This window comes from Meriones unguiculatus, chromosome 11 (assembly GCF_030254825.1).
Source record: "Meriones unguiculatus strain TT.TT164.6M chromosome 11, Bangor_MerUng_6.1, whole genome shotgun sequence".
In the NCBI taxonomy this organism is placed as follows: domain Eukaryota; kingdom Metazoa; phylum Chordata; class Mammalia; order Rodentia; family Muridae; genus Meriones; species Meriones unguiculatus.
In genome coordinates, this window is record NC_083359.1 from 92,782,969 (window position 1) to 92,805,993 (window position 23,025).

A 23,025-nucleotide genomic window follows, 5' to 3' on the forward strand; every position below is an offset into this window, starting at 1 on the left:
CCTGCTCGGATCGCACACAGTGAGAGTCGCTTCTCTGACATCCTCCAGATGAAAGTCTGAAGCAGCTGTTCCCTTTCAGAGGGCTGGGGACAGAGCACATGTCCGGGGAGCCTGCGGGTGGAGCCCCCACACCCACACTATAGGACTTCCAGCTCAGAGGGATCCACGTGTGGCATTCCAAAGTGGGCAGCAGCTGGCACGCATCCTGGGTGCAGAAATGGCTGGGCCCCCTCCGTGGGTCAGAACCAGGTCATGCAAGGCCAGAGTAGCATAGAGGCTCCTCTATTCTTGAACAACTGTGCTGCCCACTTGGCACAGGGCTTGAGAACTAGAAGTGTGAGCTCAGTCAGGGCAAGAGGAGGGACCAGGACACACAACACACACACACAAACACACACACATACAGAGAGAGAGAGAGAGAGAGAGAGAGAGAGAGAGAGGTATAAGGCTGCACATGCCTGCCTGGCTCAGGGGAGGAAGAAGTAGAATGTGCTGGGGGGGTCATTTTTGGGGTATGGGATTGTTTGGATGTGTGTAATGCTTGCATATTTCTATTTGCTTACGTACCTGCTCTATTCCCTGCATGAATTTGTTGTCCAGGTGAAAGGTCGGGTTTGGCTCTTCCTTTGACTCTGCCTCTTTTTGTAACCTCTCAACAATTCATCAGAGAGAACTTTCCCTCTGGGTGGGAAACGATAGCTCATCAGTGTAGTCCAGGTCAGGGCTTTGTAAACACGCACAAATACAAGACATTCTTGTGTGTGATCCGTCGTGCACCTCTAAGCTAGAGTTTGCAGATATTTAAGAGAGAGAATGAATATTATGTGTGTGTCTATGTTATTAGCTTTTCAGTTTGTCTCAGCAATAGCTCTAGGCATACGTGTGTGTGTGTGTGTGTGTGTGTGTGTGTGTGTGTGTGTGTGTTCTGGGGTTCTTTTTATTTATTTATTTTTCTGTGATATTTGTTTTTACCGTGTAACAGGCTATAGGATCCTAGCTTCAAACCTGAATTTGGACTCCAAGGAACCTAGCACCGGAGAGAAGGGCTAACATTCTTAACTCCTCCGAGCCTCAGTTTCCTGTGGAGATGGGAACTGCTGACCTCACAGTTCTAGTGAGGACTAGGTAAGATCGTGTTAGGTAGCAGGCACAGGGCAGACACGCCACCTCAAAAGTCTTGTCTTCAAACATGCTTCTCTCTGAGGGGCACTGTCTCCTTGGCTGTGGCTGTAGCATGTGACATTTCAGGCAGATTATAACCGGTTCAGGACCTTGGGTCTTAATCACCTTTAACGATACTCATGACACTTTACTGTCACCCAGATGCCTTCTACACATGCCGTCTGGAGGCAGAATGAGTTAAATAAGCGAATGGTATGAGACCGGTGACTGACGTCTGCCCACGCGTGGTAGTCCATGGAAGTGTGGGTGATGACGGTGGAGTGAGAACCCAAGCTGGAGTGTCGACGACTCGACCATCCCAGGCTTCCTTTCTTTCCACGCTTTAGTCTAACCTGGACACTGTCTGGAAGGCCCTCTTCCTTCACTGCTCACCCCACCCAAGGACCTCAGTCGAGAAAATGCGTTTTCTTGCGGGCGCGATGGATGGAAGCCTGCGTGCCGGAGGGCCCTCCGGTCTTGGACGCTGATCCGGTTCTCCTTTGCTGCTTGTGCGTGTGTTTGAGCATTGCTCTGCTGGGCGTGTGCGCAACACCTTTCTGCGTGAAAGTCCCTGGACATGTGCCTGTGTGTAATGTGCCTCGTGCCTGGCGTTTGCTCTCCTCCCCCAGCTTAGCCGGTTACATAAGCATCTTAAGAGTGAGTCGGTCCTGGACTTTGGGCTCCCTCTGCTGGCCACTGCTGGACTCCACAGTTTTGGGAGGGGTGTATGCCATCTCCTTAAAAGCCCCAGACTCCTCTGGGCATACTAGCCTAGCCCCTAAGCGCCTGTACTAGTATGGGACTCCCTTCGCCCCAAGCCCCAAGGTAAGCTCTTTGAAGAGTGCTCCTTCCCCTCTATCCCATAATGCTTATACTGAGTGTTGATTGCTACCTGTTTACTCAATATTGCGCAACACAAGAATGACATCCCGGAGAGTAGGGGACCATGACAGCCCGGCTGTCTAGGGTATTACCAAAATCCAGCATAAGGCCCAATCGGGATCTGCTACATGAATGAGTTTTCACCCTACAAGGAGGAAACAGTGGGGTACTAGAAGATTTAAAGACAGTCAGGCATGGGGTTTGTTTTGTTTTGGGCTTTTTGTTTCAGGATAGGATCTCACCGTGTAGCCAGGTAGCCCTGGCTGGCCTGGAAGTCATAGAAATCCACCTGCCTCTGCCTCCTGAGCACACCAGGCCTGAGCTTTAGTCACACTTCAGTCAACTTAAGATCCGTGTGGCCTTGGGCAAGATACATAAATGTTTTGTAGTTCAGATTCCCCTTGTGTTAAATGACTCTGCCCTGTAAAATAAACTGTAAAGGCTAGAAAGGATATACAGGTAGAGGTGTTATTGTGTAACCATCCTGTAAATGGCTGCTATGATGATCATTATGATGATGATTGACTTTCAAGAGGTCCTTCCTTCCTTCCTTCCTCCTTCCTTTCTTCCTTCCTTCCTCCTTCCTCTCTCCCTCCCTTCCTTCCTTCCTTCCTTCCTTCCTTCCTTCCTTCCTTCCTTCCTTCCTTTTTTTGAGACAGGGTTTCTCTGTGTAGCCTTGGCTGTCCTGGACTCACTTTGTAGGCCTGTCTGGCCTGGAACTCATCTGCCTGCCTCTGCCTGGGATTACAGGTGTGCACCGCCTTGCCCAGCTTTTGACTTTCAAACCTTAAGTACCAGAAAGGCACTCAGTCCATTCAACTTCCAGCTAAAGGGAGAATGCTCTTACTTCCAAAGTCTCTCTGTAACTTTCCGTTTTCACGTAGCTCAACACGGCTAGAGAAACAGTGCGAGGAAACCAGGCTGGCTTATGTCCAGGTGGGAAGCAGCAGGTGCCGCCGGGCGGTCTTGGAAGATCCGGATTGCAGTTCTGACTTCCCCATAAGACTCCCAAACGCCATGAGAGTTTCTCTCTGTGGTCACTGAATTTGGCTTCGACTGGCAGCTCCACGAATACTTCTCTGGAAATAGGAAGTCAGCTCTGGCCTGAACCACTTTCCTCGTCTGTTTTCTCAATAAGGGGCCGTAAGCGAGGGAGCAGGGATAAAGGGAACAAGCAGGGTGTGGAGGTGAAGGACCTAGACTTGGTCTCGGCCACTTCCCACTAATGGCCACTTCCACAGCCTCGGTTTTGCAGGCTGGGCTGTCCCTTCTCCCCATTCTGGCCCCACCCTACTCTCCGCCTTTTTCGCAGTTGGAGACACAGCACTAGGAAGGAGGGTCCACTTGGTTTCTCCTACCTCCGGGGTGGCTCCACCCTTCCCAGCAGAGGGGTGTGTCCATATCTTCTCGTCGGAGACTCCAATTGGTAGAAAGCAATTTAATGCAAAAACAAAACAGCCCCCTGGTTACCGTGTGCAACCAACATAGGTGATGATCTCAGTGAATTACCACCGTAACTCCTTAAGTGTTTACAATCTCTGCTCTGTATGTGGAGGGGAAAAATTGAGGTTGGAGGGGTTGAGCCGAACAAGGAACTTCCAGCTAGGGAGTCTGGACGGCTCACCCACTTTCCTTCTCCTTTGCATTCTGACCGGGTATTTAAGCAGATTTCCAGGGATCTTCCGGGGCCCTGAAGCCCCTTGAGCCCAACCGCCCCACGTCCAGGAAGTTCTGGGTCCCGCCACGCCCATGTAAGTCAGCAGGGGTTGCTGCCAGGACTCAGTGGCCCACATCGCCAAACTGGATTCTGAGTGCGTAACCACAGTCACCCCATCATCCCCAGAGGCTCTGCAGGCACCCGATTCTCCCGGAAAGGCTGGCAGGTGCAGGGCGGGGCGCGCTCGGAGCGAGGGCGGGTGGGGGGTAGAGGAGCCCAGGTGCCGCCGGCTCGCCCAGCCCGTAGCCCGAGGCCGGGCCACCGCCAGGGTCGGAGTCTGGCCGGGGCAACGGCCAGGGGGCGGGGCGAGGCGTGTGGGCGGGGCCGGGCAGCGGGGCGCGGCGGGAATGGTCTCCGGAGCCGCGGAGGGCGGGAAGAGCTGCGGGAGGAGGGGAAGGAGGGAGAAGGGCGGGGAGTTGGCGGCTCCCTCTCGTCCGGGCTCTGCGCACCCACGCTTTGCCGCTCCGTCTTCTGGCCCCCGACCCGGGCATGCGCCCCCCGCGGTCCTGGCCCCCCAGAGCCCACGCCGCCCCGCGGAGCCTCCCCAGAGCCGCCTACGCAGAATGGGCGCCCCCGGCCCCACGCCGCTGAGTTCGCTGCTGCTGCTGCCGCTGCTGCTGCTGCTGCTAATGCTCGGTAAGCCGGGCCGTCGCCCCTGTCCGGGCCGGGTAGGTGCCTGACGCTGTGCAGCCGGACGGCCCACCTTCCTAGCGTTTCGGAACTGGCTGCATCCCTACTTCTCCATCAGGCGTGTCTCTGGGCTCGGCGTCTCGCATTTTTTTTTTTTTTTTTTTTTTTTTTTGCGGCCGCCTGCCCAGTCAGTTATGGGGAGGGTGGTGGCGCCCTAGCTTTAGGTCCCCAGCTGGGGCATATTGGCGACCTACTGAGCTATCTTGAGAGACACCATCGGACCTCCGGAGGCGGGCGCCACTTGTCATCTTTTACGTCCAGGGCCTGGGGTCGTTGCCCCACTCTCGACTCCAGGCCTGGCCTTGGGTGCCTGCTCTGCGTGGGCAGTGCCTGGCGGGCTTCATAATTGCCCCAGAGTTGGCTGGAGGCCCAGGGGCTAATTCTGACCACGGTCTTTGAAGAAAGTCTCCTCCATCCCTCACCCTAACATATATTACACCGTCTGAGGCTCCTTCCCTCACGTCTGTCTCCACCCTGGGCCAGTTTGCTCGTTGCCCTTCTTCCACTCTCCCAGATATTTGGCTGGTTGTCAGACTCAGGTGGTCCCAACATTCCCTTCCTCAGGAGAAACCAGGCTCCATGAAAACTGAACCTGGGATCTCCAAGCTACCCTGGGATCTGTCCTGGTGGATGTTGATGATGGTTTGTGTTCTGGGCCAACCTTGCATGGCTGGTGTGTGTGTGTGTGTGTGTGGTGGAGGTTGCTAACATGATGTTGTTTGGGTTTGACTTGGAGGGCTTCCTGTAGGAGGCGGTTTGGGGATGAATATGACATGGAAGCAGTTGCCAGGAGAGACTGAAGCCCTTGAAAGAAGTGTGTGTGGTGCGTATATGCAGATGGGAAGATTCTGAGGTGCTGTGGACAAGGCAGAAGAAGCCTGTGGGGCATCCCAGCCGCCTTCTCTGGCTTTGACCAGAATTGCATGGTGCCACACAGTCGCAGGTCCTTGGGCTTCTGGAGCCAGGAAGAACACTCTCCTTGGGGAACAAGGCAGGAGGCAGAGTGCTGTAGGGAGACGAAGGAGCTGTGGAGCTTGGTTGCCTAGCGATTGCTTCTTTTCCCCAGTGGGCTTCATGGAGCAGGGATGAGCCCAGGGGAGGTCAGGTGGGAACAGAAGAGGAGCCTGCTGGCACCTCAGCCCACCACATTCAGCACTGACATTCGCTTTACAGATGAGGGAAATGAAATATTTTTGTTCCAGACGGCGTATCCGGTGACGGTGGGGGATCGGATTTGAACTCAGATCTGACTTCAAAGCAGGCCTTTGGCTGTAAGGGAGGAGGTGGCCTGTGAAGAGAGAACCTTGTAGCAGTCTATTTCCCGAGGCTGTGGGGATGACTTTCCCATGGGGATCTGCGAGCAGCAGCACTGTGGGGCCAGGAAGGTGGGAGGGGGCCCTCTGAGCAGAGTCTACCCATGGGCAGCCTTTACCATCAACCCTGATTATGAAATGTGCCTGCAGCAGTGTGTGCTTGAGTCACACACTCGCTAGGTCAGAACTGGAGGCTCTTAAAGGTGGAAACCGAGACCCAGGAGAGCAAAGGGTCGGTCCCATGGTGTTGGCTTCCTGATTCGAGCCTCTGCTTCAGGCAGTGATCATGTGTTCTCAGAATGACGTAGCCAGAAGAAAGGAGTGAGAACTCTCAGGCTCCTGGGGCTTTTCTTCCAGTGCCAGTAGCAAGGCTGTGGGCTTCCCCCTGGGAATCCTGGAAATTACACAGTTCGGTAAATCAGTGTCTCCTCTTCTTTTTCTGTTCCTCTTCAGGGGTGTGGAGAGACCCTCCGGAGAGACCCTCCGGAGATGGCAGGATCTTGGCCAGACTGTCAGATTTTACCTTACTTTCCTCATCTAAAAGAGAGATGGTTCTCTCTCCGGCCAGGCCTTCTCAGCTGTGTTGGTTGGGAGAGCAAGGAGAGAGCTTTGGACTCAGATCTGGTTTTAGATGCTAGCCCCAGAACTCCTTAGAGGTACTCTCTGGGCGGGATAACGTCATTTCCCTCAGCTGTGAAATGACTGCCAATCCTCCTTGCATTCTGGAATTCTATGGTCTTATGTAGAAGTGGCTGTGCCTGGTGGAGAGGAGAAAGGAGCTGAACACTCGAAGGTTTGGGGACCATCTGTTGGACAGGGATGGGGGTAAAATGGGTGGAGGGAGTGAGAGAGGGGGAAGGGGCAGCAGGTGTTTAGGGTCTCCTTACAGAAAGGGGGCCTATGTAAATGATGTGTGGTATATGCAAATCATATGCAAACCAAAGCTTTTGTTTGTGGGGGGGTTACGTGGTGCATCATCTGGGCTGGCCAGAAGGTTTACAGACTCTGGGGGGAAGGGATCTTCTGCCCCAGGCCAAGGCAGAGCCTGATTCTTGCCCCAGAAGCCACAGCTGCCTCTATAGCCCTCTGGGCTGGGAGAAGCAGTGAGCTCATGGCACAGCTGTATCGGGGAGGGTATTGTGTGGTGAGAACTGAGTAGGCCCATGCCCTGTCCAGTGTGATGCCCCGTCCAGTACAGTGCCCTGTCCAGCCTGGGCCACTGGCTCTATTGTCTAGCCCAGGTGACCGAGCTAAGCCAAGCAGCCTTTCTGTAAGACTGTGCCAGCTCCCCTCCAGCAAAAGTCTCAGAGGCTCCGCCTAAGCATGCTCCCAGCACGAATGGCAGGGTAGGACAGATAAAAATCCAGACAAGGAAGCAGACAGGCTTTTTATATTTATTTAAATTGCATGTGTGTGTGGTGCGTGGAAGTCCACATGTGTGCATGGGTGCAAGTGCATATATAGGAGTACCCGTGTAAAGGCCAGAGGTCAACCTTAGATACCACTGCTCAGGACCCATTCACTTCATTTGTTATTATTATTATGAGAGAGTGAGTGAGTGTGTGTTTAGGTCGGAGGACAGCTTTCAGGACTCAGTCCTTTCCTTCCGAGGTATATTCTGGGGCTCTAACTCAGGTTGGCAGGCTTGTGTGGCCTCTGCTTTTACCTGCTGAGCCACCTCACCAGCCACCAGGCCGAGCTTTTTACGGGGTTGCAGGGAACTCAGCTCAGAACTGGGGTGTCTCCCCAGCCTCCAGGTGCACTCTTGTTCACACAGGTGCTCTGCCTCTGGTTTGGGAGATCTAGAGTGTTCCTCTGTTCGGAGACGGATCTGGGTCTGTGCCGTGTGCTGTGATGTCCTGTGTCGCTTAGGTCCCAGCGTCTCTTCCCTGTTCTTACCCTTGTCTTACGGCCCTGCTGTGTTCTGACCTTCCTTAGGTTTCCCTCTCCCTCACAGGCAGCGATCGAGACAGGTCCTGATGGTACTGGGCACTGAATGGTGACCCATTCTTTCGAAAAAGATTGCAGTTCTTTCTGCCTTTCCCCACAGGAGTCAGGTGCTATGGCCGGCAGGTGCATGTCCCCAAGGGGCCTCTTTACCGTGTGGCTGGCACCGCTGTCTCTATCTCCTGCAACGTGAGTGCCTATGAGGGCCCTTCTCAGCAAGACTTTGAGTGGTTCATGTACAGACCAGAGGCCCCAGCCACTTCCCTGGGCATCATCAGCACCAAGGACAAACAGTTCTCCTACGCTGTCTTCGGGCCTCGCGTGGCATCCGGTGACCTGCAGGTGCAGCGCCTGAAAGGGGATTCCGTGGTGCTCAAGATTGCTCGCCTGCAGGCCCAGGACTCTGGCTTTTATGAATGCTACACCCCCTCTACGGATTCCCAGTACCTGGGCAACTATAGTGCTAAAGTGGAACTGAGAGGTACTGGGCTCTGAGCTGGGTAGTGAGAGAGCCTCCCGAATACTGGGGTTAGAGGCATAAGCCAGCACACTCAGAATTGTTTCTTCTTTTCCCTCTTCCTTCTCTCTCTTCCTCTTTTTTTCTTCCTCTTCCTTCTCCTCTTACCAACCCCACCTTCTTCCTTCTTAGTCCTGGAGACTGAACCTACTGTGTTGAGCACACCAAGGAAGCATGCTACTAAACTCTATCCCCTGGGTTGCCTTTTGAGATTGGGTCTCACTTAGTAGCCCAGGCTGACCTACAACTCATAAACCTAGGTTGGCCTGCAACTCACGGCAATTCTCCCACAATTCACTGTGTAACCCAGGCAGTCTTCCTGTGTTAGCCTTTCTAGCACTTTCTTTGGGGTTGGGGAGAGAATGGGATGGAAGATATATATATATATAGATATCTATTTTTTTTTAAGTTGCCTACATGGGCATTGAACTTTTTCTGTAGCTAGGTGGGCCGTGAACTTGATCCTTCTGCTTAGCTTCCTGGGAAACTGGGATTACAGACTTGCACTATCAGGTCCAACCTTTTATCTTTAGAGAAGAGGAACAGAGTTACTTTTCTGAGTATTTTAAGATGGGTTCATCTCAGGCATCTGAGTGGGTGTCATTAGGCTTGCTCTGTGAAATTGAGTAAGTACTTACTGAGCATATTGATGTGCTCAGGCTGGCCTTGGTATCACCGAGGAAAGATGCAGAAGACAGTGACCCCCAGGGGCTCACAGAGCACGTAGCAAAGCAGGATGCACACAGGAAACAAGGGGGCTGCCCGCAACTAGCCCTCTCTCACTAAAGCCCTTTCTCTCCAGTTCTTCCAGATGAGCTGCAGGTATCTGCTGCCCCTCCAGGGCCCCGGGGACGCCAGGCTGCAACCTCCCCCTCACGCCTGACAGTGCATGAGGGGCAGGAGCTGGCCCTGGGCTGCCTGGCTCAGACCAAAACAAAGAAGCACACACACCTGTCGGTGTCCTTTGGGAGAGCCACGCCTGAGGCGCCAGTGGGGCGGGCCACTCTTCAGGAAGTGGTGGGACTGCGCTCCGACATGGCCGTGGAGGCTGGAGCTCCCTATGCCGAGAGGCTGGCTGCCGGGGAGCTGAGGCTGAGCAAGGAAGGGACCGACCGCTACCGCATGGTGGTTGGGGGTGCTCAGGCCGGGGACTCCGGCACCTACCACTGCACTGCTGCCGAGTGGATTCAGGATCCTGATGGCTCCTGGGTCCAGATTGCAGAGAAGAGAGCCGTCCTGGCCCACGTGGATGTGCAGACGCTGTGTAAGTGCTGCAGATCCCACGGTGGGGATATCCCAGTGGGCATCAGATGGCCATCACCTGACTACAGAATTGTTCTCCCATGGAGTGAGCTGTCTTCTACACATTATTCACTCTCTCTCTCTCTCTCCATGCCTCCTCTGCTCAGAAATTGGATATGGAGATACAAGGGCTATGGTGGAAGGGTGAAATTCAGGTCCTGGTGGGAGGCACACGTGAGAAGGCCTCTGAATTTCTGCAAAGAGGAATTAGAGGTGGGGGACCCAGACGTCCCTGTGACCCCTTCTTTCCCCTGCTGTGTTTCAGCCAGCCAGCTGGCGGTGACCGTGGGACCCGGCGAACGCCGGATTGGCCCGGGTGAGCCCCTTGAACTGCTGTGCAACGTGTCAGGGGCCCTGCCCCCACCAGGCCGTCACGCCGCGTACTCTGTGGGCTGGGAGATGGCCCCTGCCGGGGCTCCTGGGCCTGGCCGCCTGGTGGCCCAGCTGGACACTGAAGGTATAGGTAGCTTGGGCCCTGGTTATGAGGACCGGCACATTGCCATGGAGAAAGTGGCATCCAGAACCTACCGACTACGGCTGGAGGCTGCCAGGCCCGGTGATGCAGGCACCTACCGCTGCCTCGCCAAAGCCTATGTTCGAGGCTCCGGGACCCGGCTTCGGGAAGCGGCCAGTGCTCGATCCCGGCCTCTCCCTGTGCACGTGAGAGAAGAAGGTGAGGGGAGGTTGAGCCCTTCACAGGCCCAAAGCTCATGGAACTTACTTCTTAAGCTCCTGGTGCCTAGCCTTTGCCCTGTAACCCCCGTGTTCTCTGCTCTGCAGGTGTGGTGCTGGAGGCCGTGGCGTGGCTGGCGGGGGGCACCGTGTACCGGGGAGAGACCGCCTCCCTGCTCTGCAACATCTCCGTGCGGGGCGGCCCCCCAGGGCTGCGCCTAGCAGCCAGCTGGTGGGTGGAGAGACCCGAGGAGGGCGAGCTGAGTTCTGGCCCCGCTCAGCTGGTGGGTGGAGTGGGTCAGGACGGCGTGGCAGAGCTGGGAGTCCGCCCCGGAGGGGGGCCTGTCAGCGTGGAGCTGGTGGGCCCCAGAAGTCACCGACTGAGACTGCACAGCTTGGGGCCCGAGGACGAAGGCATCTACCACTGTGCCCCGAGTGCCTGGGTGCAGCATGCCGACTACAGCTGGTACCAGGCAGGCAGCGCGCGCTCCGGGCCTGTCACCGTCTACCCCTACACGCATGGTGAGTGACAACCACCCCCTACCCGCCCGCTCCTGCTGTGCTTGCCCCTTTTCATCTTCCTGTCTTCCCCCTGCTATCTTTTCCCCACATCCCGTTGCAAGAGCAGCCCCAAGCTGACCTGAGAGCTGAGCGGGCAGGTAGGGGGTGGACAGGGGCGGCGCTCTGTGAATAGGGGGTGAGTCTAGAAAATCTGCCGGGGAGAGCGTTGGAGAGCAGTGCAGCATTATCGGAGTTGCCATCTTCTTCTCCGCCAGCTCTGGATACCCTGTTCGTGCCCTTGTTGGTGGGTACAGGAGTCGCCCTAGTCACTGGTGCCAGCGTCCTCGCTACCATCACCTGCTGCTTTATGAAGAGGATGCGGAAGCGGTGATCAGTAGCACCCCAGGTGAGGGAAAGGAACCTGAACGCTGTCTTCCTCGGGCTTCTGTGCTGAGCTGTGCCTAGAGGAGAAGCAGCCAGCACAGTCCTGTAGCATCGTGTAGCAGGGACAGGACCAAAGAGAGCCTGTTCCTCAGCCTACTCCACAGGCTCTCTCCCTCTCTCCAGTTCTTGCAGGTTGTCAACTGTCTTCCAACCAGCGCCACCCCTCATCCGGTTGCCTGGATACCTTTGCCCTCTGCCCAGCCCTCCTTAATTTATTTGACCTGGCCCCATCCACAGTGGGAGACGTGGCTCCCCCATTCCCCTGCCCCATTCCCCACACCTTTCCTCAAGTTTTCTGGCCTGTGTTCTTGGTCTCGCACTTATACTGTAGGAAGGCCAGTTCCTGTCCTCAAACTAGTTTTTCTAAAATGTGAATAAACTGGTTTTATAGAAATCCAGGCCTGTTGTGTCTTCCCTTGCCATGAAGCTATAAAAGGCAGCGACAGGGGGCGGAGTGGGGCAGGGGGAATGGTAGTAGACTAGATGCTGGGGGTTGACCACCCGTTCTGGACAACCCAGGCCTCTCTTCCCCCTATAAACAACACCTGTCCTTCGTGGGCCTTGCTACCCACCCACTGCGGGAGGGGATGCCTGGAACCCATCTGTTGCCTAAAAAGTCAGTGCTTCGCCAACTCCTATGGGGCTTCTATTTGGGAAGGGGAACACAGAAAGAGGGGGTGAGTTGCAGCTGAGCTTGGCCCCCTTTCACAGAGCTTCCAGGGACAAGTCTTTCTGAGCTTCCCAGACTGGGCCACACCCTCCAGACTGGGCCACACCCTCCTCGGGTCTCATTCTCCTGGTTGGGCTAGTCTTGGACAAGACTCCTCCCACCAGGCCCTGGGGCCTCAGTCTTTTTCCTCCTGACCTCAATTATTCTCTTTGACAGCAGCAGAATAGGAGCCTCAATACAGGGCTGCCTACTTAGGGACCGCAGCAGTTGGCAGGCCTGTGTCCTCTGTGTACACGGAGCCACTGCATCTGCTCATATCTGCTGCTGGGACTCGCCCGCTGGCTAGCTGCCCCTCCCTGCCAAGGGTCCTCTGGTCCTAACAGGCTCGGCTCTGCAGTATCCAATCTACCTTTTTAATTCAGTAATTCAGCATTTATTGAGCATTACGAGTTTGCCAGCTATCACTTTTTTTTTTTTTTTTTACAGATAAGGAAACTGAGGCCCAGAGAAGTAGTAATGTATCTTGCTGAGAGTCATAGAGGTAATTAGTGACAGTCAGCATTGCCACTAGGACACAGTCCTCCTGACAGTGCCCTGGACAGCGGTGCCCTGAGTGTGGCATCCCAGTGACTTCCAGGGGCGGCTCCAATGTCTCCATTCCACCCCTCTCATCCAGACTCCACCTAGTCACTGTCTGTGCTCGAGTTTCCTATGTGTATGCGGGATCCCAGCAGACCCATACATGTTCACGGACCTCTTCTTTGAGAGTGACTCAGGTGGAGGGCCTGAAACCTGAGTGCACTGCTAGGCTGAAGGGGAGAGGCGACAGCTCGAGGTCTCTCTGGGATGGCCACTGGGAGGCAGACACAGTGCCCCATCGGATGCTGGCTTCTCAGCCTGAAACAGGGCAGCAGACTTATTCAAGGGCAGGGATGGGTGTGGCCAGGCCCAAGGTTTGGACCAGTGCCTTGAGAGGACATGATCACTGGGGCTACACTTGGCTCCAGGAGCCCAGCCTCAGGTCCCTTGACTGATCTTCTGCTCCTCAATTTGCCATTGCTCTCTCCCTCACCACCCCAAGATGACTGGGACAAGACCAGGATAAGGGAGTGTGTGTCTCCAGGGTTCCCTGTCCTGGCTGGACAGGCGGCAGGCAGCAGGCACCCGCAAGGCTCAGCTCCATTTTCTCCCTGGGTCAGTCTTGCCTTCTTAGTCCTGTAAGAGAGTCGGACCTTTGCCACTGACTCTTCAGGAGTCCCCTAAATGCCGTCTCTTGCCTCTGTTGCCCTCTGGTCTTCCCAGATGCTGCTCCAGCGTGTCACCGGCCAGTTACCGATGCCGTTTCAGTAAAGCTCTTCAGCCTGGACCTGGGTCCTCTTTCCCCCGACATTTCCCTTCTCATTTCTCTGCTCCTTAAGAATCCTCGGCTTCTTTTCAGCTCCCCCGGCTTCTCCTCCGCTTAGATGCCTCATCCAAGTGTAATCCCCAGACTGACAATGTCAGCACGGTCTGGGAACCTGTTAGATCTGGGAACTAGTTAGACGTGCAGATTTTTGGTTTCTGTCCCGGACCTATTGAGTCAGAATGCTGGGAGTGGGATCAACAATCTGTGTTTTAACAAGCCCTCCAGGTGAGTGATGCAAAGCTTCGTAACTGCTGGCTCCCACCATTCCCCCCTGCCTTACTCAATCCTTAGCTTCCTGGTTGCTAATGCGCTCACACTTCTTCCTCTAACAGCTTGTGTGGGCTCCTAGTGTGATGCACGCTTCCCTCAGTAGCTGTGGGGTATTTCTGACCTCCACCTGCCCTGCGTTCTGGTGTTGGGAATCATGTCTTTGAATATCACACCTGACACTGTTGTGAACGAGGAGGCCCTGCCACTGTGCCCCAAGGACAAACTACTTTCCCCTGGGAGCTGGCGTCCCTCGTAAAACCATTTATTAAGCCTCTCCTATGGCCTTTCTTCCTGCCTCCCTGCTTGTGTGGCAGTACCCGCAAGGCTCCATTCCACTCTCACAAAATAGTTGTCTTTGGGTCTCTCCACGTCCTGCTCCAGGGCCCCTGCTCAGCATCTGCCCCCTTTGCTTGTTTGCCCAGTCCCTGAGGATTAAGGCCATGGACACCTTTCTGAGCCCATCACAGTGGGATAATGAAGCCGGGGAGGGTACGCACGTCTGTGCTCTCCTCCATCCAGTTTTCTCTTCTCTGGTTCAACCGTGGCCACTTTGTCTAGTTAGACAGGTGTGTCACACATATGGAGGCCACCCAAGGGGGTGAGTGGGGGACTGTAATCCATTTGATGCTCTGATCCCTCAGCCATGTACCTTGGCTCGAGGCTGCCTATGTCTGGAAGCAAAGGGTGCCTGTAGATCTCGCACAGAGGTGTGCTGCAGGTGAAGGCAGCACCGAATTCACCAACTGTCAATCCATTTGCCACCCAAGTTATCCATTGGCGGTTTCTGGCTGCCCCCACCTTCCCGTTCAGCCCCCATAACCCCGTCCTTCTGTTCATCCGTCCACCCGTGAACAGGTGTGAAGGTCAAACACAGACAGACTGATGCGTTCTGTCGTCCCCACCCTCTATTCTCTTCAAACCGGGACCTCTTCCCTCCCTACTGGATCCTGAACTCAGTGGGCCTCTCCCAACTTCACCATTCCCCGGGACACTACCTGCCTCCTCTTCTTCCATGTCCGCTCTGCAGCTTCCGTGTACCTGTGTCTGGCCCCCTGGTCTGCCGCAGGGGTTTGGAGAAGACTAGTCACACCTTGGACTCACTCTCTGGGGGTGGCAGGCAGCCATTCTGTTCCTTGTCCGTTCCGTCTCCCCCACCTGCCCCCTCCCCAGCTCCTTCTTCCTCCACCTTCTCATCTAGCCTGCTGGGGATGGACCAGTAGAGATGGGCGTCAAGGCGGGCCGCAGCTTCTGCCAGTTCCCGGGCACTGCACGAGGGCGTGGGCACCTCAAAGGTCTCGTGGAAGCTGGCATAGTCCACCTCATAGAAGCCATCTTCCAGGGTGAGCACGGATGTGAACCGGTGGCCCCACAGCACCTCGTCCACCAGGTAAGAGCTGCGAGCTTGACACGTCATTCCTGGGGGGGGGGAGGCGGCATTAGTCAAAGGGGCCTGAGCTGGGAGATTCCCGCTCCTGTCTCATCCCGCAACCCTCTTCTCTCTCCAGGACTCCCACCTCTCTCTGGTCAGCCCTCTTCTCTTCTCCATCTGCCAGCCTACCCGCCTTTGAGAAGCTTAACCTTAAAACTAACCTAGTTTTTCATCTAGTTCGACTTCTCGTTCCCCACAGGGCCTCTTCCACCCACCCGCAAACACTGCCAAACCATGGGAAAGTAGCTGAACTGATCAGCTCCTAGGATGGTAGGCCCGCTACCTCATTATAGTTCAGTCCTTCGTGTGGTGGCTCCAGCGTTCGGGCTGCATTTTAAAAACGTGTATTACAGCTATTTGCGTTTATATGCATGTGTGTATGTGCATGTGTGCCACAGGACGTGCGTGGAGGTCAGAGGACAACTTGGGGAATCGGCTTACTCCACAGTGTGAGACCTGGCGATCTAACTCAAGCCATCGGGCCCGGTGGCAGGCACCTTAGCCTGCTGAGCCACCTCACTGGCCGTGGGTTCCTTTATGCAAACTACAGTCTGGCTGCTAGGATCTCTACCCCCTTGGCTTCCTTCCCTTCCCACCTGACACCCCTTGAGTGTCTGTAAATACAGCCCCAGGCTCCCTTATGTTTTCTCTTCTTCAGACTGAATTCATGACCATTTCCATTTGATCTGGCTCCCAAAAGTTTACTCGTATCATTGCCAATCAGAATGGCCACAGAGGACCAAGTAAGGGTCCATCTGAAGTGTGATACGTTTTCCAACTGTGGCCTCATCTATGCAGAAAAGAAGGCTTACCATCCCTTGCTTCCTGCCAAGATGCTTTAGTGAAGCGGCCCGTGATTACATTACATAAACGCCTTTGGAAGCCGAATCACGTTGCTACAGCAAGCCTGTAGCCAACTAAAACCCCCAGTTCTTTCTCCATCGGAGCCTTTCCATGCTGTGCTTACATAAGTGATTTTTTTAAAGCCTAAATGTAGAATTTTATATTTATTCCCTTTAAATGTCATCGTGTTGGGTTTTGGCTCATTATTCTTGCTTTTCAAAAGCAGTTTGAATCCCAAAATACTACCACCCTTCCCAGCTTTACCTCTAGAAAAATCAAACAAGCTCCTACCCCTATGTCCTTTATACTGCCCTTTCCAGTCCTTGCCCGGGCCTGTGTCCTACCTTCCCCTTTGGGTTTTTGCACCCTCCCCTCAAGACGGATCATTTTGTTCCTACCTCGGAGTCTCCCCAAACCAAAATTCATCTCCGAAACAGAGGCGTAAGCATTCACTAACCGGAGACTGGCTCTCAGTGCAATTCTGACCCTGAGACATCTTAGGGACATTGGTATTCTTTGGCAAAGCTGGAATAAGATGTATCCAGTGAAGGTGGAGAAGGAGAGGCCACAGGGCCTCTGAAAAGAGAAGACCTGAGAAGCGAGATGGGGCTGGGGGGGAGTTGGGGTGGATGGGAGGTAGAGGCAAAAGGGAAAAGAAGGCAGTTCAAAAAGTCCCTGTAAGAAACCTGCCCAAGATAGTGTCAAAGGGAGGGAAAGATGGAGAGACAGAGATTAGTAAGGGAAGGGGAAGGGTTAGGACTAGTGAAGGAGTGAAGGAGGAGTGGGGAGTGCATACAACTGAGGTGGAGAAGAAGCCCAGGCTGGTTTTTTTTTGCCTAGGATCTGGAGTCAGGTTTCCAGGCTAGCAGCAGGGAGCAAGTCTGCCAATAGCAGCACCACAGCGCCTCCTACCGGTCTTTAGTTTACTTGCATTTTCCTTATGCTCTCTCGAGGGCTAGAACGTCTGAAAGGGCTTGTTTTTGCTCCTATGCTAGTCTTTCCTACCCGCTCCCAAGCTCGTGCCGGTGTAGGCCCGAGGGAAGGTACTGACGTCACAGTTCCTTCTGGAATGGCGCTAGAAATGGCAACACCAGGGGAAGTTAAGAGTGACAGAGGGGGTAACAGAGGCAGAAGGGAGAGCAGGTATCACCTCCCCACCCCTAAGTTTGCCTCCTTGGGAATAACTCAGGTCAATCAAAATCCAGGGCTCTGGCCCTCTGGGCACCAGAACCCTGCCCTTAACCTTCATCCCTACACCGTCCCAGGAAACACTGAAGATAGACGTCCTGTGTTCCACCCGGGCTGTGCTCTGCGTTGGCTTGTGACAGCTGGCTATTTCTGGGACTTTTCTTTCGGGGCTACTCATTTTCTGAAAAGTGAGCACAGTATTAAGTAACCTCCCGGGGAGCTTTGCAAGAATTAAATGCACTCAGAGATGTAAAGTGCTATTCAAAGTGACACACCTGTCAGGCCAGGGCCTCAAGCTAGCGCCCTTTCCTAGAACTCTTCCAAGCCCTTTCTTGACTCCGCAGAGTCACCCTGTCCATACCTTTCACCTCCAGCCCTGCCCCAGCACACGCCTCCCCCTCCTCCGCCTGTCACCCTACACCCCCCTCTCTCTGTCCATCTTTCTGCCCCTCCCACCGGCTGCTTTTCCTGCCCTGGCCCGGCACCCCCGCCCCCCATCCTCCAGCCTGCCCGCACCCGTGGCCTCCACCATGCCCTCGAGAATGACCACGATCTCGAAGTCGTCCCTCTCGAGGGCGCGGCGCGACGCCTCCCAGAAGGGGCTGGCGGCGTCGATCTCGTGGCTAATGACAAGAGGCGAGACGAGGAAGAGGCGGTCGTCGCCCGTGTCGAAGCCCACGCTGAGGTCGGTCTGGTGCAGCGGGATGAACTCGCCCTCGAGGGTCTGGCGCGAGCGGATGAGCTTGGCGCGGATGGAGGCCTCGACGATGTGCGAGGACCGCAGGTCGCCCACGCGAAACATGAGGCAGAGGCGCCCGTCGCGCAGGGACACCACGGCGTGCGACGAGAAGACGAGCGTGGCGGCGCGCTTGTTGGGCTGCGAGATCTTGACGAACATGCAGCCCACCATGAAGGCGTTCACCATGGAGCCCAGGATGGCCTGCAGCAGCAGCAGCACGATGCCCTCGGGGCACTGGTCGGTGATGACGCGGTGCCCGTAGCCGATGGTGGTCTCGGTCTCGATGGAGAAGAGGAAGGCGGCCACGAAGCCGTTGAGGTTGTTGACGCACGGGGTCCACGCCGTGTCCTCCAGGTGCTCCAGGTCGCCGCGGCCGTAGGCGATGAGCCACCAGATGGCGCCGAAGAAGAGCCAGGTGAGCGCGTAGGCCAGCACGAAGAAGAGCAGGCTGAGGCGCCACTGCAGGTCCACCAGCGTGGTGAACAGGTCGGTCAGGTAGCGGTAGGTCTCGCGGACGTTGCCCTGCTGCACGTTGCAGCGCCCGTCCTTCTCCACGTAGCGCTGGCGGCCGCGGCGCCTCGGGGGCTCCTCCGACCCCGGGGAGAAAGCGGCGTTCTCCTGCGCCATGGCGGCGGCGGGGGATCCTGCGGGGTCTTAATAGAGGTGTGCCGAGCTGACGGAGCCGCTCGGGACCCGGGGCCGGCGCAGCGAGCCAATCTCCCCTTCCTGTCTCTTGGCCCCAGTTTTCCCCGCTGGCGGGCTGGGAACCGCAGCCCTGACTGGCATCCCTCGGTGCTCAGAGGGTGGCGGGGACGGGGCGGGGCTGGAGAGACGGCTCAAGGGGTTCACTGGCTGGGGGTGGGGGGAGGGGTCTGGTTTGGATTCCCAGCACCCTCACGTCGGCTCACAACCGGCGGTAACTGCAGTCTCTCACCCTCTTCTGGCCTCTGAGGGTGATGCACAGGTGAACACGAAGGCCAAGATATCCAGACCCGTAAAGCAAAAATAAAGGTTCAGAAAGAATTGTACGGGATCACACGGGGAAAAGGGCACAAACTGGGCGGCACAGTTCAACGAGAAGGAGGCTTTAGACATTTCGGTGTCACCTCCTCAAGCCCCTCACAGGATCAGCACCGGGGTTCTGAAACCATAAGAGGTAGGCTCCTTGGCAGTTCCTTCTTTTTCGGAGCCCCCTGCCATGAGGGCTTCCCAACCCATTCCCTGGCTGTCTACCCCCTTTCCCAGGATTCTTCACCGTCCTACCCAAAGACCCATCTGAAGAGCGTTTTAGCGTTCACACCAAGGCCTTCCTGCTCTTCTCTCTCCCTGGACCTTACTCTTCCCATCGCCTCGTGCATGTTTTCTCCACCCCAGACTTATCAAGGAGGAAGAAATGCAGGCTGTGCACAGAAATTCTCCGGTGTGCAAAGGTTGAATGTTCCCAACATTAGGACATTCCCACTGGCAACCATGGTCACTGATGCTCTGACATCGGCCCTTTCCCCCTGGGCTCTTTCCCAAGGGAGACATGCTGAGAAGCGTTGGCAGTAGGAGCCTGGAGGCCGTGTGAGATCAACTGCCCACAGCAAGCATAAAGGAAGTGCCAGGACACCCAGAGCTAGTATCTCTAGTCTAGTATCTTTCAGACCTCTGGCCTTCCCGAGAGAGGTAAGAAACAGCAGGCAGGCACCCACTGCAGCAATCCCTTCCAAGTGTCCTGCTTTGCATTTACTACCCCAACCCCAGCCCCAACCCCACCTCCCATATGTCCCGAAGCCCACATTCTGAGCAAGGCCCAGATTCCAAGCAAAACCCACCTGCTTTAGTTAATCTGCCCAGAGAGATGGATGTCCAGGGTCCTTCCCTACGCGCTCAGGGTCCCCTAAGAGATAAGGACCATATGAAGGAAAGCCTGGAGAACAAGAATTTAGGACTCACCAACCTTCTTCCTTTCTCTTTCCTGGGATTTGTCATCTCCTCCCATGGGGGGGGCAGGGAGGTGGGGGTGTCAGGAGGGCTGGGGGGGGGGGGCAGAAATGTGACATAAGGATTGCAGATGGTTTGGATGTTTGACCAGGTCCCAGGGAGAAACTGCGAGGGGATGTAACCACAAACCCGACAGCCCAAGTTTTAAATTTTGGAGTGAAGTGTTCTGCCGCCAGACCTTTGGAGGGTGTGTGTACGTGAAATTAAAAAATGGAAGGAGAAACTACAAGAAGACAGTTTGTGTCCTAAGGGGACCCCCACATACTTATTTTCCATGGAAGTCAGGGGACACAGGAACACCTTGGCAGAGGCAGATCTCCCCCTCCCCCACAGCAGGCTAGCTTTTCCCTCTCTGCCGCTCAGGCTGCCCTCTGGAAGTGGTCTGCACGTACTCAGTGCCCCAAGGCCCCAGGTCTCTTTCGTCCCAGCATTAGCTTCAGGTGGGCTTCTAGACATTCTTCTTAGGGTCTTAGGCTAGCTGATTTCCATCTATGCCCAGGAATGGTTTCCCAGTTTCCGATCATCTGGAGAACACTGCTTGCTCAGGGAACCTTCTGATCGTACCCTAGCTCTTGCCGTCCTGAGGAAGGGTCTCTTTTCCACGGGACAGGAAAGGTGTGCAATGTTCACTACCTGAAGAGCAAGGTCTTCGTTTCTGCCTCTTCCCTCCAGATAACTCCAGTTCTTCTGACCACAGTTCTTGGGCATGCAGTGACCCCTTTCAGTAAGATCCCACTGTCACCTTTTCTTGGTGCTCTCTCCCTCCCCCTAGAGCCTGCCGGCCACTATGGGGGCTCATCTTTTGGAAAGAAGTCTGTCTAGTGAGAACTCCCTCGGAACCAGCTCCACCCAAGCCCCACTTGCCTCAGAAATAGGGGCCCAAACCCCAAGTCCCATAACTCAACTCACAGAGTCTGAAGAGGAGAGTAGCCGACAGCAGAGACCCTTGGGGGCTGGTGTCCATGTTCCTGACACCATCTCCCCCCCACACCCTGGGTCCCCTCTGAGAGTGGGAGCAGCAGTCACTGATGTTTCTCCTAAATGTAACGGCAGCTCAGACTAGGACTTGGTATCTGTGTCATCCCCACTTCCCAGGTTCCCCTGCTCCTCTCTCGTTTCCATGGCAACCAGTCTGGCTACAGCTCTACAGCGTCCCCCCTCCCTTTCCTAGTCCTGGGTACCACTCTGGCTGATCCACACGCCACAGCTATTTTTAGCCATATTCCCTCCTCCTGGACACTGAGAGTCATCTCTTCACCCCTTTCTAAGGGGAAAAGCAGGGGGGGAAAATCCTGGCATGCTGACCCGTCTCTAAGAAGCTCCTCACTCTGGGAAAATAAAGGCTTGGAAGCATTGGGAATAAAATACTTCATTTCAGGAGGTCATCTGGGGTCTCACAGCTTACAGTCCCCAGCAGGGGCTACTGGGTGAAGGCGTTGCTCTCGGACCAGGCCCAGCACGACAAGGCTCCATATTTGAAAAGACCTCTAGTGCAGAAGGCAGCAGCTAGAGGGAAAGGAGGTCTTCAGAAGTAGGGGCTAGAGGCAGGGCCAGAGGTTCCATCATCACAGATATATGTAATGTGACCCAGAGAAGTCCCTTCGAGTCTCTGAGCTAGTTATTCTGTCTCAGAGTGTGGGCACGGGCTAACAGCCCTCCTCTGCATGCTTCACATGGGATGCAGATCAAATCAGGCAATGTAAATAGAAGGGTTTTGAGATGTCAAAAAGTTGAGGAAACCCTCAAATGTCCAGTGGAGAGGAAAGCTTAAGGTAGCACGCACATCAACTCAACAGACTTATGGGGCCCAAATGCCACACACTGTGCTAGGTTTAGGTGATTACGAAATGAATACACCCCTGCCCAGAAGCACCTTATGATGGATGGGAAGGAAAGACGCAGAGCCTCATAGACTACTGCTACCTTCTGCTACTACTGCTCCATCGATCCCCAGCTTATGTAATTCCTGTGACAGACCTGAGACAGTTATTGGTTTGTTTGTTTGTTTTTTTTTTTCTTTCTATTTATGGATGAGGAAACGGAAAAAGTAGCTTGTCGAATTCCAGAGTTGGATAGAGATACAAGAGAGTCTCAGATCTCGTCACTGCCCTCAGGGTTTTCATTTAAAAGATTTGTAAGTTTTTGTTTGTTAGGTGTTCTCCAACCCCACCCCAGGTCTTATTGGCTCAGCCTCCTCCGTGTCAGGATCATAGGTAGACACACAGAAGACTTTCTCAAAGGTTGTTTTTAATTTTACAGCAAAAGAAAAAAAAAATTAAGAGAAGAGCCTGGGGAGGTGGCTCTGTCGGTGAAGTGCTTGTCGGACAAATGAGGACCTGGGTGTGGATCCTCAGCGCCCGTGTAAAATGCAGGACATGGTGACAAGTGCCTGTAGTCCCAGCCGGGAATGTAGAGACAGGAGGCTGCCTGCAGCTCCCTGGCCAGTTACCCTCACCAAATAGGTGAATTCCGGGTTTAATGAGGGGCCCTGTCTCAAAAAAATAAGGTGGAGAGTGATACGAGAAGACATTGACTTCTGACCTCCGTGTGTGCACATGTGTATGCATGCACACATGCAAAAGTGCATTCACATACACAACAGCACACGTAAGTGGAGAGAAAGGTACACAGCGTCTCCGTATGTCTTCTGTCCGACCGATTCAGGGCCATTCTCTCTGTTAACATCCCCAATGAGAATAGTACTTCATTTACAGTTGAAGAACCTAAATCGGCACAGCGTGATCACTGGCCTCTCCTTCCCATCAGCGCTCCCTCTCGGTGCATTTCTCTTGCTGTAAGTCTGGAATAGGGCATGATGGCATGTATCCACCATCACAGTGCATGAAGGCATGTATCCACCATCACAGTGCAGAGAGCTGTCCTCTGCTTAGTCATCTCACTCTCCCCTCCGCCTTTGGCAATCTCTGATTTTTTTTTTTAATCGTTTCCATAGCTCTTTTGCAGAATGTCAAGGAGTTGGAATCATATAGCCTGTGGCTCCTCTGACTGGCTTCTTTCGCTTGTGCATTTAAGGTCGTCCCATGTCTTTTTATAGCTCCATAACTCATTTCTTTTTGGTACTGAGTAATAGTCCATGGCCAGGCTGTGCCACAATTCATTTGTCCATTCACCCACTGAAAGGCTTCCAGTTTTTGTCAAATCCAAGGAGTATGGTAGCAGCATCATATGTGAAGAATGTGTTTAGTTTGTCAGGTGGCTGCCAAACCATCTTCTAAAGCGACTGCACCATCTTGCAGCCTCACTAGCAACATTTCCCGTCCCTGTTGCTCTGCGTTCTTGCCAGCGCTTGCTACTGTCAGCTCCATGAGCTTTACGTCACCACAGGAAT

At 54.7% G+C, this 23,025-nt stretch overlaps 2 protein-coding genes across 11 annotated transcripts; one reads left to right on the forward strand and one right to left on the reverse strand.

Annotated features, from left to right (window-relative positions):
* Positions 1-3,803: 3,803 nt before the first annotated feature.
* On the forward strand, positions 3,804-11,540 carry Igsf8 (immunoglobulin superfamily member 8). 2 transcript variants are annotated; one of them, XM_060364698.1, is made up of 8 exons: positions 3,804-3,926; positions 4,279-4,396; positions 7,814-8,191; positions 9,030-9,491; positions 9,795-10,202; positions 10,310-10,723; positions 10,978-11,108; positions 11,270-11,540. In XM_060364698.1, the coding sequence occupies exons 2-7, from the start codon at positions 4,324-4,326 to the stop codon at positions 11,091-11,093; spliced, it is 1,851 nt and encodes a 616-aa protein (XP_060220681.1). In that variant the 5' UTR covers positions 3,804-3,926; positions 4,279-4,323; the 3' UTR covers positions 11,094-11,108; positions 11,270-11,540. The 2 variants fall into 2 exon arrangements, with proteins under 2 accessions (XP_060220681.1, XP_060220680.1); XM_060364697.1 differs by lacking the exon at positions 3,804-3,926 and having other exon boundaries at positions 4,115-4,396.
* A 682-nt stretch (positions 11,541-12,222) lies between these two features.
* Positions 12,223-20,780, reverse strand: Kcnj9 (potassium inwardly rectifying channel subfamily J member 9). Of its 9 annotated transcripts, none has more exons than XM_021650602.2 (4): positions 20,586-20,780; positions 19,508-19,572; positions 17,468-18,343; positions 12,223-14,907 (listed from the first exon to the last, which is right to left on the reverse strand). In XM_021650602.2, the coding sequence occupies exons 3-4, from the start codon at positions 18,315-18,317 to the stop codon at positions 14,576-14,578; spliced, it is 1,182 nt and encodes a 393-aa protein (XP_021506277.1). In that variant the 5' UTR covers positions 18,318-18,343; positions 19,508-19,572; positions 20,586-20,780; the 3' UTR covers positions 12,223-14,575. The 9 variants fall into 9 exon arrangements, with proteins under 9 accessions (XP_021506277.1, XP_060220684.1, XP_060220682.1 ...); XM_060364701.1 differs by having other exon boundaries at positions 17,468-18,637; XM_060364699.1 differs by having other exon boundaries at positions 17,468-18,831.
* Between the last annotated feature and the right edge of the window lie 2,245 nt (positions 20,781-23,025).

Excerpts from the sequence above, each read along its gene's own strand:
- Kcnj9 (XM_021650602.2), bottom strand. The coding sequence starts at position 18,317 with ATGGCGCAGGAGAACGCCGCTTTCTCCCCGGGGTCGGAGGAGCCCCCG. Across the intron at positions 14,908-17,467 it reads GGGCATGGTGGAGGCCACGG|GAATGACGTGTCAAGCTCGC; the intron begins GTGCGGGCAGGC and ends CCCCCCCCCCAG.
- Igsf8 (XM_060364698.1), top strand. The coding sequence starts at position 4,324 with ATGGGCGCCCCCGGCCCCACGCCGCTGAGTTCGCTGCTGCTGCTGCCG. Across the intron at positions 9,492-9,794 it reads CGTGGATGTGCAGACGCTGT|CCAGCCAGCTGGCGGTGACC; the intron begins GTAAGTGCTGCA and ends GCTGTGTTTCAG. Across the intron at positions 10,724-10,977 it reads CGTCTACCCCTACACGCATG|CTCTGGATACCCTGTTCGTG; the intron begins GTGAGTGACAAC and ends CTTCTCCGCCAG.